This window comes from Canis lupus, chromosome 1 (assembly GCF_003254725.2).
Source record: "Canis lupus dingo isolate Sandy chromosome 1, ASM325472v2, whole genome shotgun sequence".
NCBI lineage: Eukaryota > Metazoa > Chordata > Mammalia > Carnivora > Canidae > Canis > Canis lupus.
The window spans coordinates 47,160,012-47,177,265 of record NC_064243.1 but is presented as its reverse complement, the minus strand read 5'-3'; the positions used below and the strand labels follow the sequence as shown (position 1 = coordinate 47,177,265).

At 46.5% G+C, this 17,254-nt stretch overlaps 1 protein-coding gene and 1 long non-coding RNA gene across 5 annotated transcripts in view; one reads left to right on the top strand and one right to left on the bottom strand.

Annotated features, from left to right (window-relative positions):
* The window catches only part of ZDHHC14 (zinc finger DHHC-type palmitoyltransferase 14), a 275,301-nt gene that overhangs the window by 38,041 nt on the left and 220,006 nt on the right, over positions 1–17,254 (bottom strand). For all 4 annotated transcript variants that reach the window (XM_025422620.3, XM_025422618.3, XM_025422621.2 and 1 more), the window contains exon 4: positions 2,801–2,938. In XM_025422620.3, coding sequence (XP_025278405.1) covers positions 2,801–2,938 — 138 coding nt within the window. The remainder of the gene's footprint in view (positions 1–2,800; positions 2,939–17,254) is intronic.
* Positions 6,615–10,601, top strand: LOC112644356 (uncharacterized). The gene is made up of 3 exons (XR_003126329.3): positions 6,615–6,975; positions 9,123–9,351; positions 10,248–10,601. It is a non-coding gene; the product is annotated as an uncharacterized LOC112644356 (long non-coding RNA).

Sequence of the window (17,254 nt, the reverse complement as noted above, 5' to 3'; positions counted from 1 at the left end):
GGAACTCTTGGCCTTCCTGTCCTGGGGCGGCATGAAACTGTGTTTTGGGGATATCACCCAGCCTGGGGCAGCAACGAGAGAAACAGGGAGAAGGGAGACAGTGTCTGTGCTGCTGCGGCCACACAGGGCAGTCGAGGCAGAGGCCCTGATCCCTCTGTGTAAGTGGGAACCAGGTCCAGCCATGGGAAGGGTGAGAGTGGGGTGCTCACATCTGTCCTCAGGGTCCCATTTCCCCTGTTGCTGTCTTCCCCACTGGCCACTACTGAGGCACAAGGATGTGCCAGGCGCTAGGATGCTAAAGAGTGGGGAAATGAATAAGGAAAGCTTAAGGCTTTCTCTTCCATCTCAGCTAGGCCGGGGGGCAGGGGGTGCAAAACCAGCAAGCGGGCTGGGGCAGGTCGTAGAGCAAACACACTCTCGAGGCAAATGAGGACGCTAGAAGAAATGACTTATCTTTCCCTACTGAACCCAAGCTCATTCACTTTCCCAACTTTTCCTTTCTTGTTTTCTTGATAAGAATGCCTGGCTGTCAGGTTCCCCAGATTCTCCTCCAGGGCCCCCCTTCCTGTCATGGCCACCCACCCCCTCCCAGATCCTGTTACCTGGCAGGGAGAACTCAGGCGACAGTTCTCCAGCTGCTCTCAAACAGTGTTCTGCCTTTGCAAGTGTTTTCAGAATCTTAGGAGGCACGTAAAAACCTGCCTTTCCTGAGAGCATTGAGTGCCAAGCCAAGTCAGGGGGTATGTGGGGTTGTTGAGGCAGGGTGTGGGGGTTGTGGGTGGTGCATAACAAGGGGGAGGACAATCCGTATTTGCTTTTGTTCAACATATTCAGGTAACTTGTAAGCAGATAAATTCTGAACTGTTTTTGTGGAGGAACAGGATTAACAATATATAGGCATAAACTACAGCAAACTCTGTTTTGCTGGATCTTGGGTGACTAAGATGTTAGGGGAGATGATAGTGAAGTGTACATCACCCAACTGTGGTGGTAGTGGAAGGCTTCACTCTGAGTGTGTGTGTGTGTTCCCAGAGCTCACGTGTGCAGGCATGCAAGTGAAAACCAGCACTTGATGTCCAGAATGCAGGGGTGAAGCCATAAGTACATTTCAATAACATACATTGGAAAGCATTCTGAAGTTGCTAAAGATGATATAAGAACATCAACTTTAAATGCTATTTTTTTATGTCCTAAATGTGCTACAGCCTTGGTGCTTATTTATTCTTGTTTCTGATTCTTTGGTCTATTAACACACAGATAGGACCCTGGATGCATTTTTGTCACTTTTTAACTCTGAAATTAGAGAGAAAAGGTGCCTCTGTGGGGCCACGAATACTGTGGAAAGGGCCCGTCACGACTGAATGGTCATCCTCCTCCTGGGATCCCACTGAGTCCTGGCTCTCAAGCATAGATTACAAACTGGTGTCACATTTGCATGGAGGGATTCCAGTCAAAAAGAAGGGACCTAAGTTTTAAAATGCCATGAAAACATGGGAGATCCCATGTAATGTCCAAATCTGGCCAACAAACTCTCCATACTGCTGACTTGCCCAGGCCCCAACTGACGCCACCAAGAGAGGCAGAAGGTGACTCCAGCCTGAGCACACGCCATCTATGGCTTCAGTACTGCTGCAGGGGAAGCCAGTGAGGCTGAAGCCAGAAACTGCCTGGCACGTTGCAGGAGGGAGCTCTAGGCTTGCTGGCGGGTGGATGTGATTCAGGAGTGTGGACAGGGGCACCGCTGGCCTGCAGGGTCGCTAATGGCCCTGGGATGGAAGTTTAAAGGCTTAATTCCTAGGTCAAAGCCGTTCACTTCCTTCTCATCATTCCCTGTTGTTGGAAAGCAGATAATCAAGAGACAAAGGAAATTCGAAGTTATGACCTTGAGAATGGGAAAGGAAGATGTCATTTGCTTGGGCAAGTACTTAGTAAAATCCTTCCTATTCCAAATCTCATTTTTAATGAAGTTCCTTCCTTCAGGGATTTACTAACGTGAAGCAGATAACTGAAAATCTTTTCAATCATGTATCTTCAATGTGTGTGTGTGTGTGTGTGTGTGTGTGTGTGTGTGTGCATGTGTGTGAGGAGACCCAGTCTTTATCCCCAGACATTGTTTCCTAGGGATGGCGACTGTTCTTGCTTAAGCTGGTGTCACGTTAAAAACGAAACTTCTGTTTGATGGTTATCATTGCAGCACATTATCCTTTGTGCAAAATGTGGGAATGACTCTTCCAAGGGATCCCCTCACAAAATAGAAAGTGAGGTCCTTGAGGTTGGAACAGGGGCAAGTGTATCAAGGAAAAAGTCTTGTAAGCGAAAGAGAACCTGATCTGGGTGACCTGGCAGCTGTGGCTGGAAGGATGAGGAATGGGGAGTAGAAGGAACGATGGGGGAGGGCATGGGGAGGGCAGAGAAGGGGGTTGGGGGTGACAGGGAGGGAGGGAGGACAGGGAGAGAGGGAAGAGAGGGTGACAGGGAGGGGTACAGGGAGGGAGGACAGGGAGGGGGACAGGGAGGGAGGGGGACAGGGAGGGGGGACAGGGAAGGAAGACAGGGAGGGGGGACAGAGAGTGGGACAGGGAGGGGTGACAGGGAGGAGGGAGGGGGACAGAGAGGGAGGACAGGGAGGGGAAGAAGAGTGCATGAAAGGGGCAGGCTGGAAGTGAGGAGAGGAACAGGAAGAGGATAAGAGAAGAAAGAGAAAGCCCGAAATGATCAAAATATTAACTCAAAATTAAATCAGAAAAGCAAAGGCAGGCAAATGGTTACATACGTAATCTGATTTCGCCAGCATACTTACGAAGAATGACGTGGGTGATAACGAATGCAAATATAAAGACTGTCAGAAAAGACAGAGATAAAATAAACATATAAAAAAATCTGTAGTTTCTTTTGCCCACACAGTTGCCTACCCAGGGACAGTGGTGATCAAACCGTTCTGAAATGAGAGGCAGAGAAAAAAATAGGGAAATCAGTTAATAGAATGTCATTTTACACGAGGGAGCCCCCCGCCCGCCGCTCCCCAATACTCTGGGAACACAGTCGGCCCTTGAATGGTGAGGGGGCTTGGGGCACTGACGGCCAGACAGCTGGGACCCCACCTCACGCTGACCCCCCGAAACCACCTACTGTCAGCCTCCTGTGGACTGGGAGCCCTACCCATCCCGTACGGTCCATTAACACGTATTTCACACGTTACATGTATCATATACTGTGCTCTTACAATAAAGAAAACGTTATTAAGCAAATCACGAGGAGAGGAAAACACACTCACAGCGCTGTGCGTGTGTATCAGTGGCCTCGCACCCCAAGCCTGTGTTGTTCAAGGGTCGACCGCATCACAAAATCACATCACACCGCTTACTTCCAAATGCACCACTCAGAGAAATGCTTAACGTGAAGACACTTCGAGAATGGGTTCATTCTTTTAACAGAACTTGGCTGTCTTGAAAAACCCAGAACACGCATTCTTCTCAAACAGCAGCTTAAAGAAATGGGAAACTCAAATTCTCATCACGATGAGAAAAGTCAAGGTTTCCTTCTTTTAAAAAGACGCCTCTGAGATGCACAGAACAGTCCTCCCTTAAGATGCGATGTTAAGTGCTGGGCCTCTTGCTTGCCTATGTGCATACATGTATAAGTGTGTGTGCATGTGCACATGCACGTGTGTGTGCATGTGTATGTGTCCACATGTGCATGTGTGTGCATGTGGGACTGAGTGACCACCTCTCTCGTCAGTGGCCGTAGAGAGAGGTCACAGGGGCCTGAGCCAGGACAGAGGGATAATCCCTTGCTCTCCCATCCCATAACAACTGTTTCCCGAGGAATGCCCCCACTATTTCAATAGTTGTAGGGTTTTTTAAAAAGTGAGCTGTCATCTTCATGTGCAGTGTAACACACTGGATCTTTTAGTCTGCAATTCTCAGCTAAGTTACCTGTAAAACGAAGATGCTTTTATAGAGTTGCTTTGGGGTTGAATAATGCCCTGGAAAGCATTTTTAAAAAGTACACAATGTTGGGACACCTGGGTGGCTCAGTGGTTGAGCGTCTGCCATTGGCTCAGGTCATGAACCCGGGGTCCTGGGATCGAGTCCCACATCAGGCTCCCTGCATGGAGCCTCCTTCTCCCAATGCCTGTGTCTCTGCCTCTCTCTCTGTGTCTCTCATGAATAAATAAATAAATAATCTTTAAAAAATAAATAAAAGTACACAGTGTTTTGTAGTTTGTCAAGAGAAGTCACATACCTTAGTACCCTATGGCCTCGAGCCATTTCTAGGAGGAAAATGATGCTGCCCTATTTTCTAGAGGAGCAGACTGAGTCCTGGAGAGGGGGGATTGCTGGCAGGGGTCCCTGCAGCTCAGGAGCAGTGGAGCTAGAGGTTGAGGTCGGTCTACCCCTGCATACACTGGCCCTGGCACCCTGCGAATGCCCGAGTGCTGGCTCCTGGCACTCTTACCCTGTCACCCCGGGAAGCCTGTGTACAAACCCACGTCCTCGTGGGAATTTCACACAAAGTCTATAATGTGACTGTGATTTGTCCCTCCCCTTGCAAGTCATGGCCAAGGGCTTCTCTTTTTTCTACTCCTCAGTCCAGAAGGACTATCCAGAGTTGCCCTATGAACCACACGCACCCTGATCGGACTGCCTGCCGCCACTGCTGACGGGGCTAAAAACACTGGTTGGACAACTTAGCTTTTTACTCGAGGTGTTTCCCAAGTTTACTTTCAACCTAGTTTTCATATTTTAAATACCTATATGCTTTACAAGCATACAGAGAGACCTGTGTGAGGTGTGACTGTGTAAGTAAGCCAGTCCAAAGCCAGGCACCTATGTCCCCTGTCATAAATCACTCATCTCCTATTTTATGTCTCCTGCAAACTTGCTTCTTGAAAAGGGTGTGAGGGACACTGGGGACAGTGGTGGCAGAGGAACTGTAAGATCCATCCTAGCTGCAAGTGGCGTTAACAAGAAACAGCCAGTCTGAACAGAGAACCCAAAGAGAAATTTCAGAGCTCACTGGCCTGGTGACAACCTGATGGCCTGTACGAGGCTGACACTTGGGGGAAGTAATCTCTGTTGATGTACTCTGTCCCATATTAGCAAGTGCTGCCAAGCCCACACAGCTGGAACAGTTAACTTCTGTGTCAAAATGACCTCATTTCTCCCAAGTCACTGGTCTACACAGGCTGTACATGAAGATGTCTACACAAAGAAGGACACAAAGAGGAAAAAAAATCTAAACCAACCATATTTTTCCAAGACTTTGAGTCTGTCATTTTGAGAACGCTTTTCTTCCTTATCCATGAGTATTGGAAAATGTGAATAGGATGTGGCGGGGGTGGGGTGGGCAGAGAAGTACATGTTAGGTTGGAACTTCTTGATTCCAGCCATGAAAGCTTATCTCCAAATCCCAAATATGTTGTGGGCTGAGCCTCTTCCTCGAGTGAAAGCCACCTATCAGCATAGACGACACCAGGGCTTGGGAGGCACAGTTAACATCATGCACACCCCCATCGAAGAACAAGGGTTTCCAAGCCCACGTAGACCACTGCTGGGGGGGCAGGCAGTTGTTTTGTTTTTAGCTTAGAAGGTTGTAGCGAAGCTGTGACTCTGGCCTTCCTGAAGGAGGCTGAGCAAATGGGAAAGATGAGATGCATCAGACCCTTGCTCATGGGGTCTGAGAGGCTTCCTGCAAAACCGGTGATATCTCGGGAATGGTGTGAAGGCCTGGCTCTCTGGCAGTCTTGAGCTGGAAGCAGTTTCTGATTGGAAACTTGTCTTACTGAAAACGTTGTAGGCTAACAAAAACCCCGCTGAAATGCGCGCTCCCCAAGGAATTCTTTTGTCAAATGTGTCTCATGTCTTTCCTTTTTGTTTGTTGAACCTGTGGTGGTAAACTGAGTCTAAAAGCCTCAGTGGGCATCTCTGTCTACTGGCCCCCTTGCCCTGAGTGTCGTTTCCCACCCCCATCCCCTTCCTCAGCTTCCCTCTCCGCACCCAGGGCTCAGCTTGGGCCTCCTCCCCTCTCCGTGGATTCTCAACCACTGGGAAGTCTCTCTTCATCCCAACATTCAGCTGCCAACCACACACTGGTGATGCCAAAATGGCCACGTGCTGCCTTCAACCGGTCCTGTCAGCTTTACCCTCACTTTTCTCCAAAAATCATTCATTTTTTCCATTTTTGCCAATGCTACTCTGTCTTTAATAAATACCTGTCAAATGACTGACTAAACCCTTATACCACCAAAAGGACACCCATGCCAGCAAGTGTGTTGCCAACATCCCATGGTTATGAGTAGTGAGGCTGGGGCAAAGCCTGCTCCACCTGCCTCTAGGGCTCCTGGCCACAAATGCACCCCTGCCTCTACTCAGTATTTTCCATGTGCCCACGGCTGTGTCACGTGCTAGGAAGGAAAACAACAACAACAACAATCCTCCATGGCTTCAAGGTCTTCCTTATTTGATAGGATGCTTTATTTTCAGACTCCAAATATTGCTCAGACTCAAGGAGTGCACTCCTCACAGTTCACAGTGAACTCCTCCTAACTTAGCAGCTAGCCAGCCTGTTCTCTCTCGCCAGCGCTGGCCAGCCTACAAAAGTCTCCCTTTGCGAGTCAAGGATAAAATCAGGACAAGGATCGCTCACCCTGTCCTGCGTGCCTCTTGCTCTGAACACATTCACCCTAGCTCAGAGCGGAGGAAGCTCGGGGAAGAGGGGTGCCTGGGGTCGTTCTGGACGGGGAGGTTTCTGTTACTCAGGTTTCGGGAAGAAGAGTAGACAAGAGTTGGGCATGAGCTGAGCTGGGACCAGAGGAAGTGGCCACAGCTGCACACGACGTGCTCCTGGGGACCTGAGTGAGGCAGTAATTGGCTGAGAGGGAGAACATCTGGAGGAGAGGGGGACCCAACAGCTGGCAGAGCTAGTTGCATGCATCCACAACATCTGAGACATCTCGCACAACTATCATTAGAGGTCAGTTTGTGTATTTCCTGCATGGAAAAATTAAATGGGGGTGTCCTATGTACTGGGGGTGGGGTGGGGGTGCTGTGGGAGAGTCTTTAAAAAAACAGTTTGGAGCTGCTGCCACATTCCTTGATTCGGAAGTTTGGTCCCTGCCAGAAGGGAGTGGTAGCTACGCGGCTATAATTCTGGAGAGTTCCTGTAAAAAGCAACAGGAGCTGTTCCCTGTGCTATGCTGTTGGGGATCTGTGCTCAGCTTTGCTGCACAGAGGAACAGAGCCTGACGGGAGGGGAATGGCACACAGGGATGTGGCGGGGTGCTGGTAAATCTGGAAGAATCTGGAAGGTTCTCTAAAATAATGAGAGATCCGAGGAGCTAGCTGGGGCACCCTGACCACAGCCCTGTTAGCATCTCGCTGCCCTGTGATGATCTGCGGATCTGTCCTCCCGCCTTCCCCAGGTGAGCTCACGTTGAGAAACCATGTCTAGCCACCCAAACAGCCTGGCAGACAGACACTCCACAAACATGCACCAAGCCAAGGAAGAGATGCCTTTAATCGCGTTTGGTAGGCTTCCAAGCGATCGCTGCTCCTGGTTGCCAGGTGCAGACACTGAAAATGCTGGTGAAAGAGAAAATTTGGGGTGAGCCAACCAGAGGAAAAGGCAGGCAGGGTTCTGTGAAATTTGAATGTGCTCAGAGGAGGCTGAGTGGTGACAGCTGCTGACCAGAGCTGAAAGCGCTGACTGGACAGTTGGTGTGAATCAGCTTGTGGTGAGAGGTGGCCTCTGGCCTCTCCCACTATCAGGGGGAGGCAGAGTGGTTTTATTTAAAGTTCCATAAGACACCACTGGGGGACCCAGACGCTATGGATGGGATGAAAGCCAACTTCAAAAAGTCACCTGCCCTGAGATTGTTAAGTGGGGAAAGAAGGTCGCATTAAATTGGCCAGTGGGAACATACTTCAGAAAAAAGAATTATGGTCTTATTTTATTAACCCCAAACTCAAAATAATAACGATTACACTATTATTAATGATGACCAAAGGTACCATTTTCCAACTGCCTATTACATTTTTACGTATTAATATTATTTCATCATTTGTCATTTATCCTTGACAAGAGTCCCAGAGTAGGTGCTATGCTCATACTTTACAGATGAGGGAATCACCAAGAGAGGTGAGGCACTGCCCACCAGGAGCTGTAGGTTCTGAGCAGAGACTATGCCTCTCCCCTGACAAAGGGAGATTAAGGGGAGAAATGCAATATGAAAAAGACACCAAACACAAGGAAAATAGGAGAAGTATTAGAATTGTGCAAGGATAGAAAAATCCACTGAAATATTAAGGGAAAAATATTTGCAAAAATTGCATTTGAAGGCTTCCAGAGAAAGGAATACAATGTTGGAAACGTCAAGAATTTAAAATCTGAGAGTTGGGCTCTAAAACTCATGACTGGCATCCAGAGATAGACAAAGATCATCCCCTCGGTATAGGACCAGAAAATTTTTCATTTTCCAGACAGTAGTCCTGGGCTCTGGATGGGCTGCCTCTCAGCCTGGCCAGGAGAAAGGAAATAATGATCCCAATTTCCTTTTCCAACTGTGTCTTGAGAATCATGTGAAATCAGAGATATAAACATGCAATTAAAATGTAAAACTCCTAATTTAAATGTTACTTACCTCTAAATTAAGTTAAATGTTTTTAAAAGTATGAGACAGAAAATTATTTTTTCTTTAAACCCAGGCCTTTTTTTTTCTTAACCTCTCAGATTAGAAAAATCTTGCCCTATGAAGTATCTTTTGTTTTTTTTTTTTGTTTTTTTTTTTTTTTTATTTTTAGAATGATGGAATGTTAGAGTGGTACATATTGTTACCTGGCTTTTATGGTTCCTATGCAATTCTTAGACACAAAATAATTCATGCTGTTCTAAACTTTTGGTAAGACTCAAGTTAAAATAGCTTTGCTGCTGTGTTCAAGGATTGGTTAGGTTTCTGAAAGCAGCCTGGCATGCTCCCTCTACCCCCTCCTCCTTCTCTCACTTTTATCCTCTTTTATCTCAGTGAGTCCTTGCCAGGCACTGTGCTAAGTACTTCATATGAACTGTGCCACTTATTTCTCTGACAACCTGGTAAGGTTGATGCTATTATGCCCATTTTACAGATGAGAAAGTGCAGATGGAAAAGCTGGCATTGGAATCCAGGTGTTAATCTGAACCCTTAACCACCACCTGTTACTGCCTCCTATGCTGGTCATTGTGCCAGGTGGGCCTGAGGACCCGGGGTGCCCTCCCTCCTGGAGCAGCATGCTTGGGCACCCACAACCTCTGGGCAGATCACAGGGATGGGAATAAGAAAGGAACATGGCCACCACAGGACCGGCACTTCTGTTGGTAAGCCCTGTGGGTCTCTCTCTTCTGGTTCGGGGGCATCTGTCCTCTGAGGCATGCAGAAAAGGCCTAGCTCATGTCTGGGGTGCCTACTCTCCATCAGAAATTACTCCAGTGTTTAAAATGATGACCTCATTCTCAACAAAGTGAAAATCAGAAGTGGGAACACCTTAAGACACATACAGATTTGATAAATCTATTGAGACTGTGAGGCTTGGGGGTTATTTGGGGCCAAGGGATATATCAGGGAAAGTTTCCTACCCCCTCCCAACACTTCCTAGCTCCTTATCTGAAAATGAGTTCTATCCATTAATATCATACTAATTCTATCATACTAATTCTGTGGTTATAAAGTATTAATATATCACTTCTATGTGGGGACTTAATTTTTTCACATGTAAAAAGTTGAATTCAATAGCCCCAAGGCCCTCTTGAGCTGTTAAATAAAATGCAAAATGACTCTGTGTTTTATTAGTACCTGTACAGATGTTTGCAGTCTTGAGCCCTTGCCAATGTCCAATGAATTAAGATCCTACAGCTTTTAGCTCCCTTTGCTAAAAAACTAAAATTTTCCATGTAAAACCGACTAGTAAGTGTAGAGTTGTTGTAATCTTTCCAATGCTGCTTAACAAAATCTTGGGCAGTGATGTAGAATCAAAGCGTCTCCTGCCACTGTCTCTCTCCTCTTCACCTCTCCCCCCCCCACTGTTCTGGCTTCACCATTACCTGGCATGGCCCTGAGTCTCTTTGGGCATCAAGGGAGGAGGCTTAACAATAGACAACTAAGGTCCCTTCAGCTCCTCAAACTGTACACATTTCTATTTCCTCAAATTTCTCAGTTTGTTTAACTTCTGTTTGTAAGGTTGGTTTCTGATGCTGGGGGAGTTTTCTGCTTCTAGGATAAGGGAAAACATGCAGGGAAGAAGCAAGCCTTTGGAAGTGGCTGTGCCATGAGGCAGATCTGCTGGCTAGAAAACAAAGATGACAACAAAATTTGTAAGAGGGGAAAAAAAAAGATCTTTCCAGAGAAGCAAAGAGAAATCGTTGCCAAAAAAAATGGAGAAGACAGGAAAAGACTTTGTAATACGAATACTTTTTGAAAGGAGATGTAAGAATGTTAATAAAAATACGATGACTTTATAAAAAGTGAATTGGCCTATTATGAGATAGAAGGAAAGAAATCCTACAGTTTTCTAAATTTGGGATCCAGCAGGGGGCATCCTAAGAAGCATCAGTTCCAACGAGGCAGGAGAATGGCATTGCCTTCTCAGCCCTGGCTGTCCCAGCATCTCCGCTCTTGGAAGACTCAGGATGAGAGCCCCACTGTTGAGCTTTTTGGGTTTCCTGGAATTTAGTTGCTGGATTAGAGCTCTGGCTCATCATGATAAAATCAGTAATGTAAGTTCAAATTTGTATGTCCTCAAGCAAACAGTCTTGAGGCATGGGTGGTCCTTGTGTCGTGAAACTCTGAAATCAGCTGCATGATGAGCCAGTACCTGGGTGCTCAGGGAATCTTCCTTCCTGGCAGTCACTCTCTGAGCCCACCCAGGCCCCTCTCAGCCTTACCCTCCACCCCCCGCCCCGACTATCTATGAGTCTGCAGGGCCAGAAACTGTGGGAATTCCTCTTCAATCTGCACAGAATTAAAAAAAAAATTATCTTCCGAGCCTGGAAGACAAGATCATGCTAACAACCAACACCCCTCAGAAACTTCTCCATTCCTCTCTAGAAATTCCAAGCCTTGAAATCAATATCAATACCACCTTATATTGGAATGGCTTAGACATCTGTAGGGCTTTCTGGTTTTTAGTACTTGTTTGCATTCACTTACCCCACACTGGTCCTGGGAGTTAGACGGCACAGGTCCCCAGGTATAGTGAGGAAAGTAAAGCTCGGAGCCAGATGGAATTGCCAGGGCCGCAGCTGCTCCGTGCTGGGTCTGGGTCAAGAACTACTTTTGATGGCCAGTTGCTGTTTTCCCCCATGTTCTCCACACTCTTGAGTCACAGGTCCTTTCACATCTCGTTACTGTGTTTTTTGAAGCCTTTGTCAATTTATCCCCAAAATGAAGGTTTCAGAAGTGAGTTATCCTGTGGGTATGTTATATGTGTAAAGCTAAAGATTCTAAGGCTTTTCAAAATCTTTTAGTTTGACTACACACATACACAGTTGGAAGCCTGTGTTCCTGGTGGGCATGCTCTTCTGGAGTAAGCAAGCTTCTGTGACTTGATGTCATCTCAGGCACAGAGCTGTGTCAATGAGCAGGATGCAGTGACTCAATGGGACTGATGATGGTTCCTTTGAAAAGCAAACTGATGTGTTCAGAGCAGTAATCTTAAAAAAACTATCCAGAATGAAACCTCTTTGCAAAACTTCTGAGACTTTTCATTTTTCTTAAGTTGAACTTAAGAACTTCATTAAGAGTAGTGGTTTTTTTAATTTTAATTTTTTTGTATATATTTTTTTTACTGAGTTTGATTTGCCAACATATAGCATAACACCCAGTGCTCATCCCATCAAGTGCCCCCCTCAGTGCCTGTCACCTAGTCACCCCATCAAGAGTAGTGTTAAAACATAAGACCAGTGCAAGGAAAGGATAGCAAATATGTGCTGTGCTTTATATTTTTTAGGGTGCTTTTCCCTATAACATCTCACCTGGAAATACACCTGTATTTACACTGTGTCTTGTGGCTACCACAAATGCCTGAATGTTACAAGATGATGTGAACAAGTGTGAGACAGGAGAGCCAGAGGGGCCTGTCCTCCCCCTGAATCCTTCTTCAGTTTATGCAGCTGATATTCATTTTTATAGTATTCACAATTGTCCCCAGTTTCCCATTTCTAAAAGGCAGGCCTTGGCTAGAAGACCCTGAGGCACCCTTCCTGCCCAGCACTCTCAGAGCCAGGGGTTCTTGGCTCAGTCCAGTTATCTTGAGACAAGTCCTGGCTGCCCTACTTTGCGATATAGAATAGAAGCAAAATCAGACTCAGATGGGCAGAAGGGATATTTGAAGCTCAGAAGTCCCCTGTAGGGCTTTCCAAAATTCTCATAGCATGCTGTCACTCTGCACGGATGTTAAGCCCCCTCAAATATCTGCATCTCCAGCTGCTTGTGTGATTGGCATTCCAGGGCATGTGCCTGGGATTCCACAGTTCCTTTGTCACTTTGGTGCAAGGTTTGATGATCTGGGGCAAACATCCAGGTTTGGGAGGGTAAAGTTGGGAGTTGGTAGCCCCAGTCATTCCTGTTGAATACAAGGCACTAGCTGAGGGTGTGTTTGGATGTCATTCATCCCAGGCTCCTTTACTTTTCTCACAGATAAATTCACCTTGACTGAGCTCTTGCTATCTTTCCAACTGCCCACTAGGCACTTCTACCTACCTGTCTCATAGATACCTCACCTTTAGTGGGTCCAAAGCTATAGTCATTATGCTTCCCTGTTTGTTCTTCTCCTCGCTGCTGGCCTCATCGTAGCAAATGGCACCCTCAAGGCAAGGCAACTAGTTGCACAACGTAGAGAATGCACTCATTTCTGCCCTTTATATTCATTCTTCATATTCAGCTGGTCAACAGGATTGCTAACTGTCTTCCTGCTATCTTTTCTATGCTTCTGCTTCCTGTCTCTGAAGGCCATTGCAGTGCATATGCCCTCATCAGCTCTTTTGTGAACCACTGTAAAATCTTCCTGGGGCACCCCATCAGTGAGTGCTCCACACGGTTGCTAGGAGGGCCACCTGAAGCAAATACGATCACATGAGCCCTTTGCTTGTACCCCCTATGTGGCTCTTGCTGCTGGTGCCTCCTTCTCCTCATTGGGTGCAGCCTTGATGTGAATCAGAACTGATGCATTTCCAGACTGAACTTCTTGCGTGCTGGGATGTCCCTCCACCCAATCATTCATCTTTTCTTCCCTTTTAACTAGAGCAGAGAGACATCTATCGGTTTTATATATTGAGTTTCCCCATTTTATTCCAATTTCTAAAATGGTCCACCGCTTACAACCCTCTCCCCTCACCCTAGATTTGCAATCAGCTAGTAAGTGTTTGCTGTAATTGTTTCAAGTAGTCCCAAGTTAAATTCTCAGTATGCGTGGTATCCTGCTGTTGTAAATTGATAGCTTGGTGCTGTCCTGTTGAAAGGACACTGGATTCTTGGGATAGAGGACCTGTGACCCTAATCCTAAAGGCCTACTTAGCAATGTTACCTAGGCAGGTTTGTGGGCTCCAGCAGTTAGATATGCTGTAAAGGTTCTTTCCAATTCAAATATTAAAATCGCTTGGCTAAATAAAAATGTCAAGAATTGAAGTCGATTGTGTCTACTCTACACAAAATTAGGAAGTGCTGGCAGGCTTCGGTAGTAGTATAAATAATTTATAAGAACTGGCCCTCTTCTAGACCCAGGTTAGGCCCCGAATGAACTGGTGGCTCTAAAGCACTCAGAGATTTTTTTGTTGTTGTTGGTACTAAAGCCTTTGTAATAAACCAAATATATTTACAATTTATACACATGTTTAACCTTCAACAAAAATACAAAAAAAATATTTTACAAGATGCAAAACCAGGAAACAAGTTCATTGGAGACACCACTGCTCTACCAAGCACAGAACGTGAGGGGAACTGCAAGGAACAGAGACTACACTGCACTCAGAGACTACAAAGTGCTACATAAATACTCCCCCCCACCAGAATCAGATCAGCACAGATTTCTCAGATGCTAAATATAGGGGGTTGTCTTCTTGTTGGTTGCTGTTGTTCATGAAAAGCATGCCAGCACTTCACTGAGTCACTCTGTCTAGCCAGTGGATCGTTAATTACTTTTTTAAACTAAGGCACTCAAAAGATCAAGCCAAAGGTTCTATCTAATGGTCAGGATTGCCTACATAATTTGTGGGGCCCACTGCAAAGTGGAAATTATAGGGCAACTTATAGAGAAATTCATAAGAGGAGTGGCAGTGTGGCTCAGTTGGTTAAGCATCTGACCCTTGATTTTAGCTCAGGTTATGATCTCAAGGCTGTTTGATCAGGCCCCGTGTAGAGCCCTGGGTGGCCTCTGTGCTGGGCATGGGGCCTACTTAAGATTCTCTCTCTCTGCCCTTCCCTGCTCCCTCCTTGTTGGCACACTCTTTCTCTCCCTCTCTCTCTCTCAAAAAAAAAAAAAAATTCATAAGAATTTCAAGGTAGCAACAGCAGAGCATTAAATCGACTTTGGGTCCTGCCACCCATGAAGCCAGACCTGCTAACTGCCATAGGTTTATGGCCTAGGAAAGTGATTTTCTAATTGAAGTAGATTAATGGCTAGATTTTCCACTAGATTGTTTGAAAGGATTTACAAAGGGCATCTAAGAGCAAAGTACAGCAGGGATGTGGTGATTAACTGTTAAACTTGGAGTAGGCTAACATCCCATTCCCCATGGAGAGCCTCGGGGCAAATAGAGAATCCTTCGTGGCTGACACCTGCTGGAGCTACCAGGCTCAAATCCAGCAGCCAGGAGGGGGAGGCTCTTGCTGAGGGGCCAGGGCCTCGTGGAAGGTATGACAGAGAAGAGTATGATAGAAATGAGGTTAATGAGGGAAGATGGTTGAAGCAAAGGCTAAAACTCCACCCTCTTGTCTACTGTTCCCCACCGGTATCAGAAACTCAGGTTTTTGACCTCTAGGGCAGTGGTTCTTAGCACTTTTTATTCCCAAACGCTTTGACAATCTGATGAAAACTGTGGGCTCCTACCCCCTACCCCATACACTCATACACGGTAGTTTCCATACAATTTCCTGAAGCCTGGTCTTAGACCAGGTCTTAAGAACAGCTGACCTATAGTTTACTTTGCTGAAAATGAAGTATTTCAAACAGCACATTTACAAGTTGAGGTTTTCTAAGAAGGCAGGCAGGCAGGCAGGCAGGCAGGTGTACCTACCTACTAGATTGGTCTGCTACCTGTGTTGTACTCAGGTTCTGAAGGACATGCCCTAAAACCCCAAGCCGGCTGGAGGCTGACCTCTGCTCACCCTGCATGACTCCACCGCTGCTGCCTCTGTCCCCGCCGCCGCGCACCCACACAGAACGCTGCTGGCTTTACTTACAGGAAGGGCCTATGTTTTATTCAGGGTTTTCCAAAGTAAGGGCTGTGATTAAGTAGTGGGTCACGAAATAAAATTTAGTTGGCCATGACCAGCCTTTAAATCAAAAAAAAAAAAAAAAAAAAAAGAAGAAGAAGAAAAATAGCATAGAAAATATCGAGGCATCTCATGTCATCAAGTTACTGCTTCATGAAACTTTAGCTGAGCATTTGTATACATTGAGTACCAGGATATATGCATTTCTTACTGTGAGTGGCAGGGAAGAAAAACGTTTGAAAGCAACTACTGCTTTATTCAGATTTGCAGCTGACATATGACAGGCCCCAAATACTAGCCCAGTGAATCAATCTATGTATATATCGTACCTGCAATAGGTCTAAATATATTCTCAATCATGCCACTTCCATCCTCCTGGGACTGTTGCAGGGTTCTTAGTTTCTGATCAAACTTATATTTTATAATTTGCTACCGTTTCTCTTAGAGTCTGAAGATTTTCATTTGTACTTCTTGAACTTTGAGGGTTTGAGGGTGGGACTGTGAGTTTTATTTAGTGTAGATTGCGGGAAGGAACCGGTTTTGTTCCAGTTGAGAGCACCAACCTAGTCAGAGGACCAAAAAAGCAAGATCCCTTTTTTTTTTTTTTTTTTAAGAGAGAAAGGTAAAATGGAGATATGAGGTAGATACAACCAGAGAATATTTAATTGCTTTTTCCTCTTTCCCTGCCTCCTTTCCTTTGCTCCCTCCATCAGCAAATATTAACTGAGCACCTGCAGGCCAGGCGAGGTGCCAGGTGCTGGAAACACAGGACGAGGGAAACAGGCACAGCCTGCTCTCTTGGGGCTCACACTCCAAATAAGCCCCCAGTGTATTGTGACAGCTGGGGAGCATGCAGGCGGAGTTCAAAAAGCTGTGGGAGGAAGGGGTTTCCCTGAGAAACCACCCCAGGTCCTTCCCTGAAACATGGGCAGGAGTTCACAGAGGGCACTGTGGCTTGTCCCAGGAATGGAGAAGAGGACAGGGGGCCAAGCAGGGGAGGTTGGGCAGGGTGAACATGCTCTTGCAGAGCAGGTTAACAATTGGGCCTCCTTCCTATTAACCACCAGCACGAAAGCACTTTTCAAGAAGGGCAGTGGGATCACATTCTGTTTGGAGCCATAGAGGGTGGATCGGATGCGGAGAAGAGATGGATGGCGGAGGCCGCCAGGAGACCCTGCCCCGTCAAGGTGCGAAGGGAATGCAGCTTGCAGCTGGCCACGGCACAGTAAAGGTGGGGAGGCAGGTGGACCTGGGACCCAAAATGTACAGAGCTGCATGACACATTAACTTTGGACAGAGGAGGGAGGAGTCCAAAGTGACTCTTAGGTTTTTGCCACTCAGAGAGTGACCAACAAACCTCCTGGCTCTCAGCCAGGTGGGGTCACCCCCAACCTGCTGACGTGGAAAGTCTCTGAGCTCCCCAAGTGGAGGTGTCAGAAAATCAGGGGCCTCTGTCAGCCTGGAGCTCAGAGCAGAGGCCTGAGCTGGAGCCTAAACCTGAGGGACAGACAGGCTTCAGGAAGGCAAAGGAAGCGGACTCAGAGCTGAGCACATGCTCCTCAGAGACAAAGCCAGGAACCACGTGCGCATCAGGGTGACAGCAAATCAAGAAGATACACATGGAGGGCAGGTGGCCAGTGAGACCAACAGAAACAGACTTTCATGAAGTAATTGCTATGGCTTTCCTGGGTGTCAAAAAAAAAAAGTATTTTTAAAGCAGAGTTGCAGTTTGACAATTATAGGCAGAAATGAGGCAAGCATTTCTTGGCCAGATAAAAATAAAACCCATGGCCG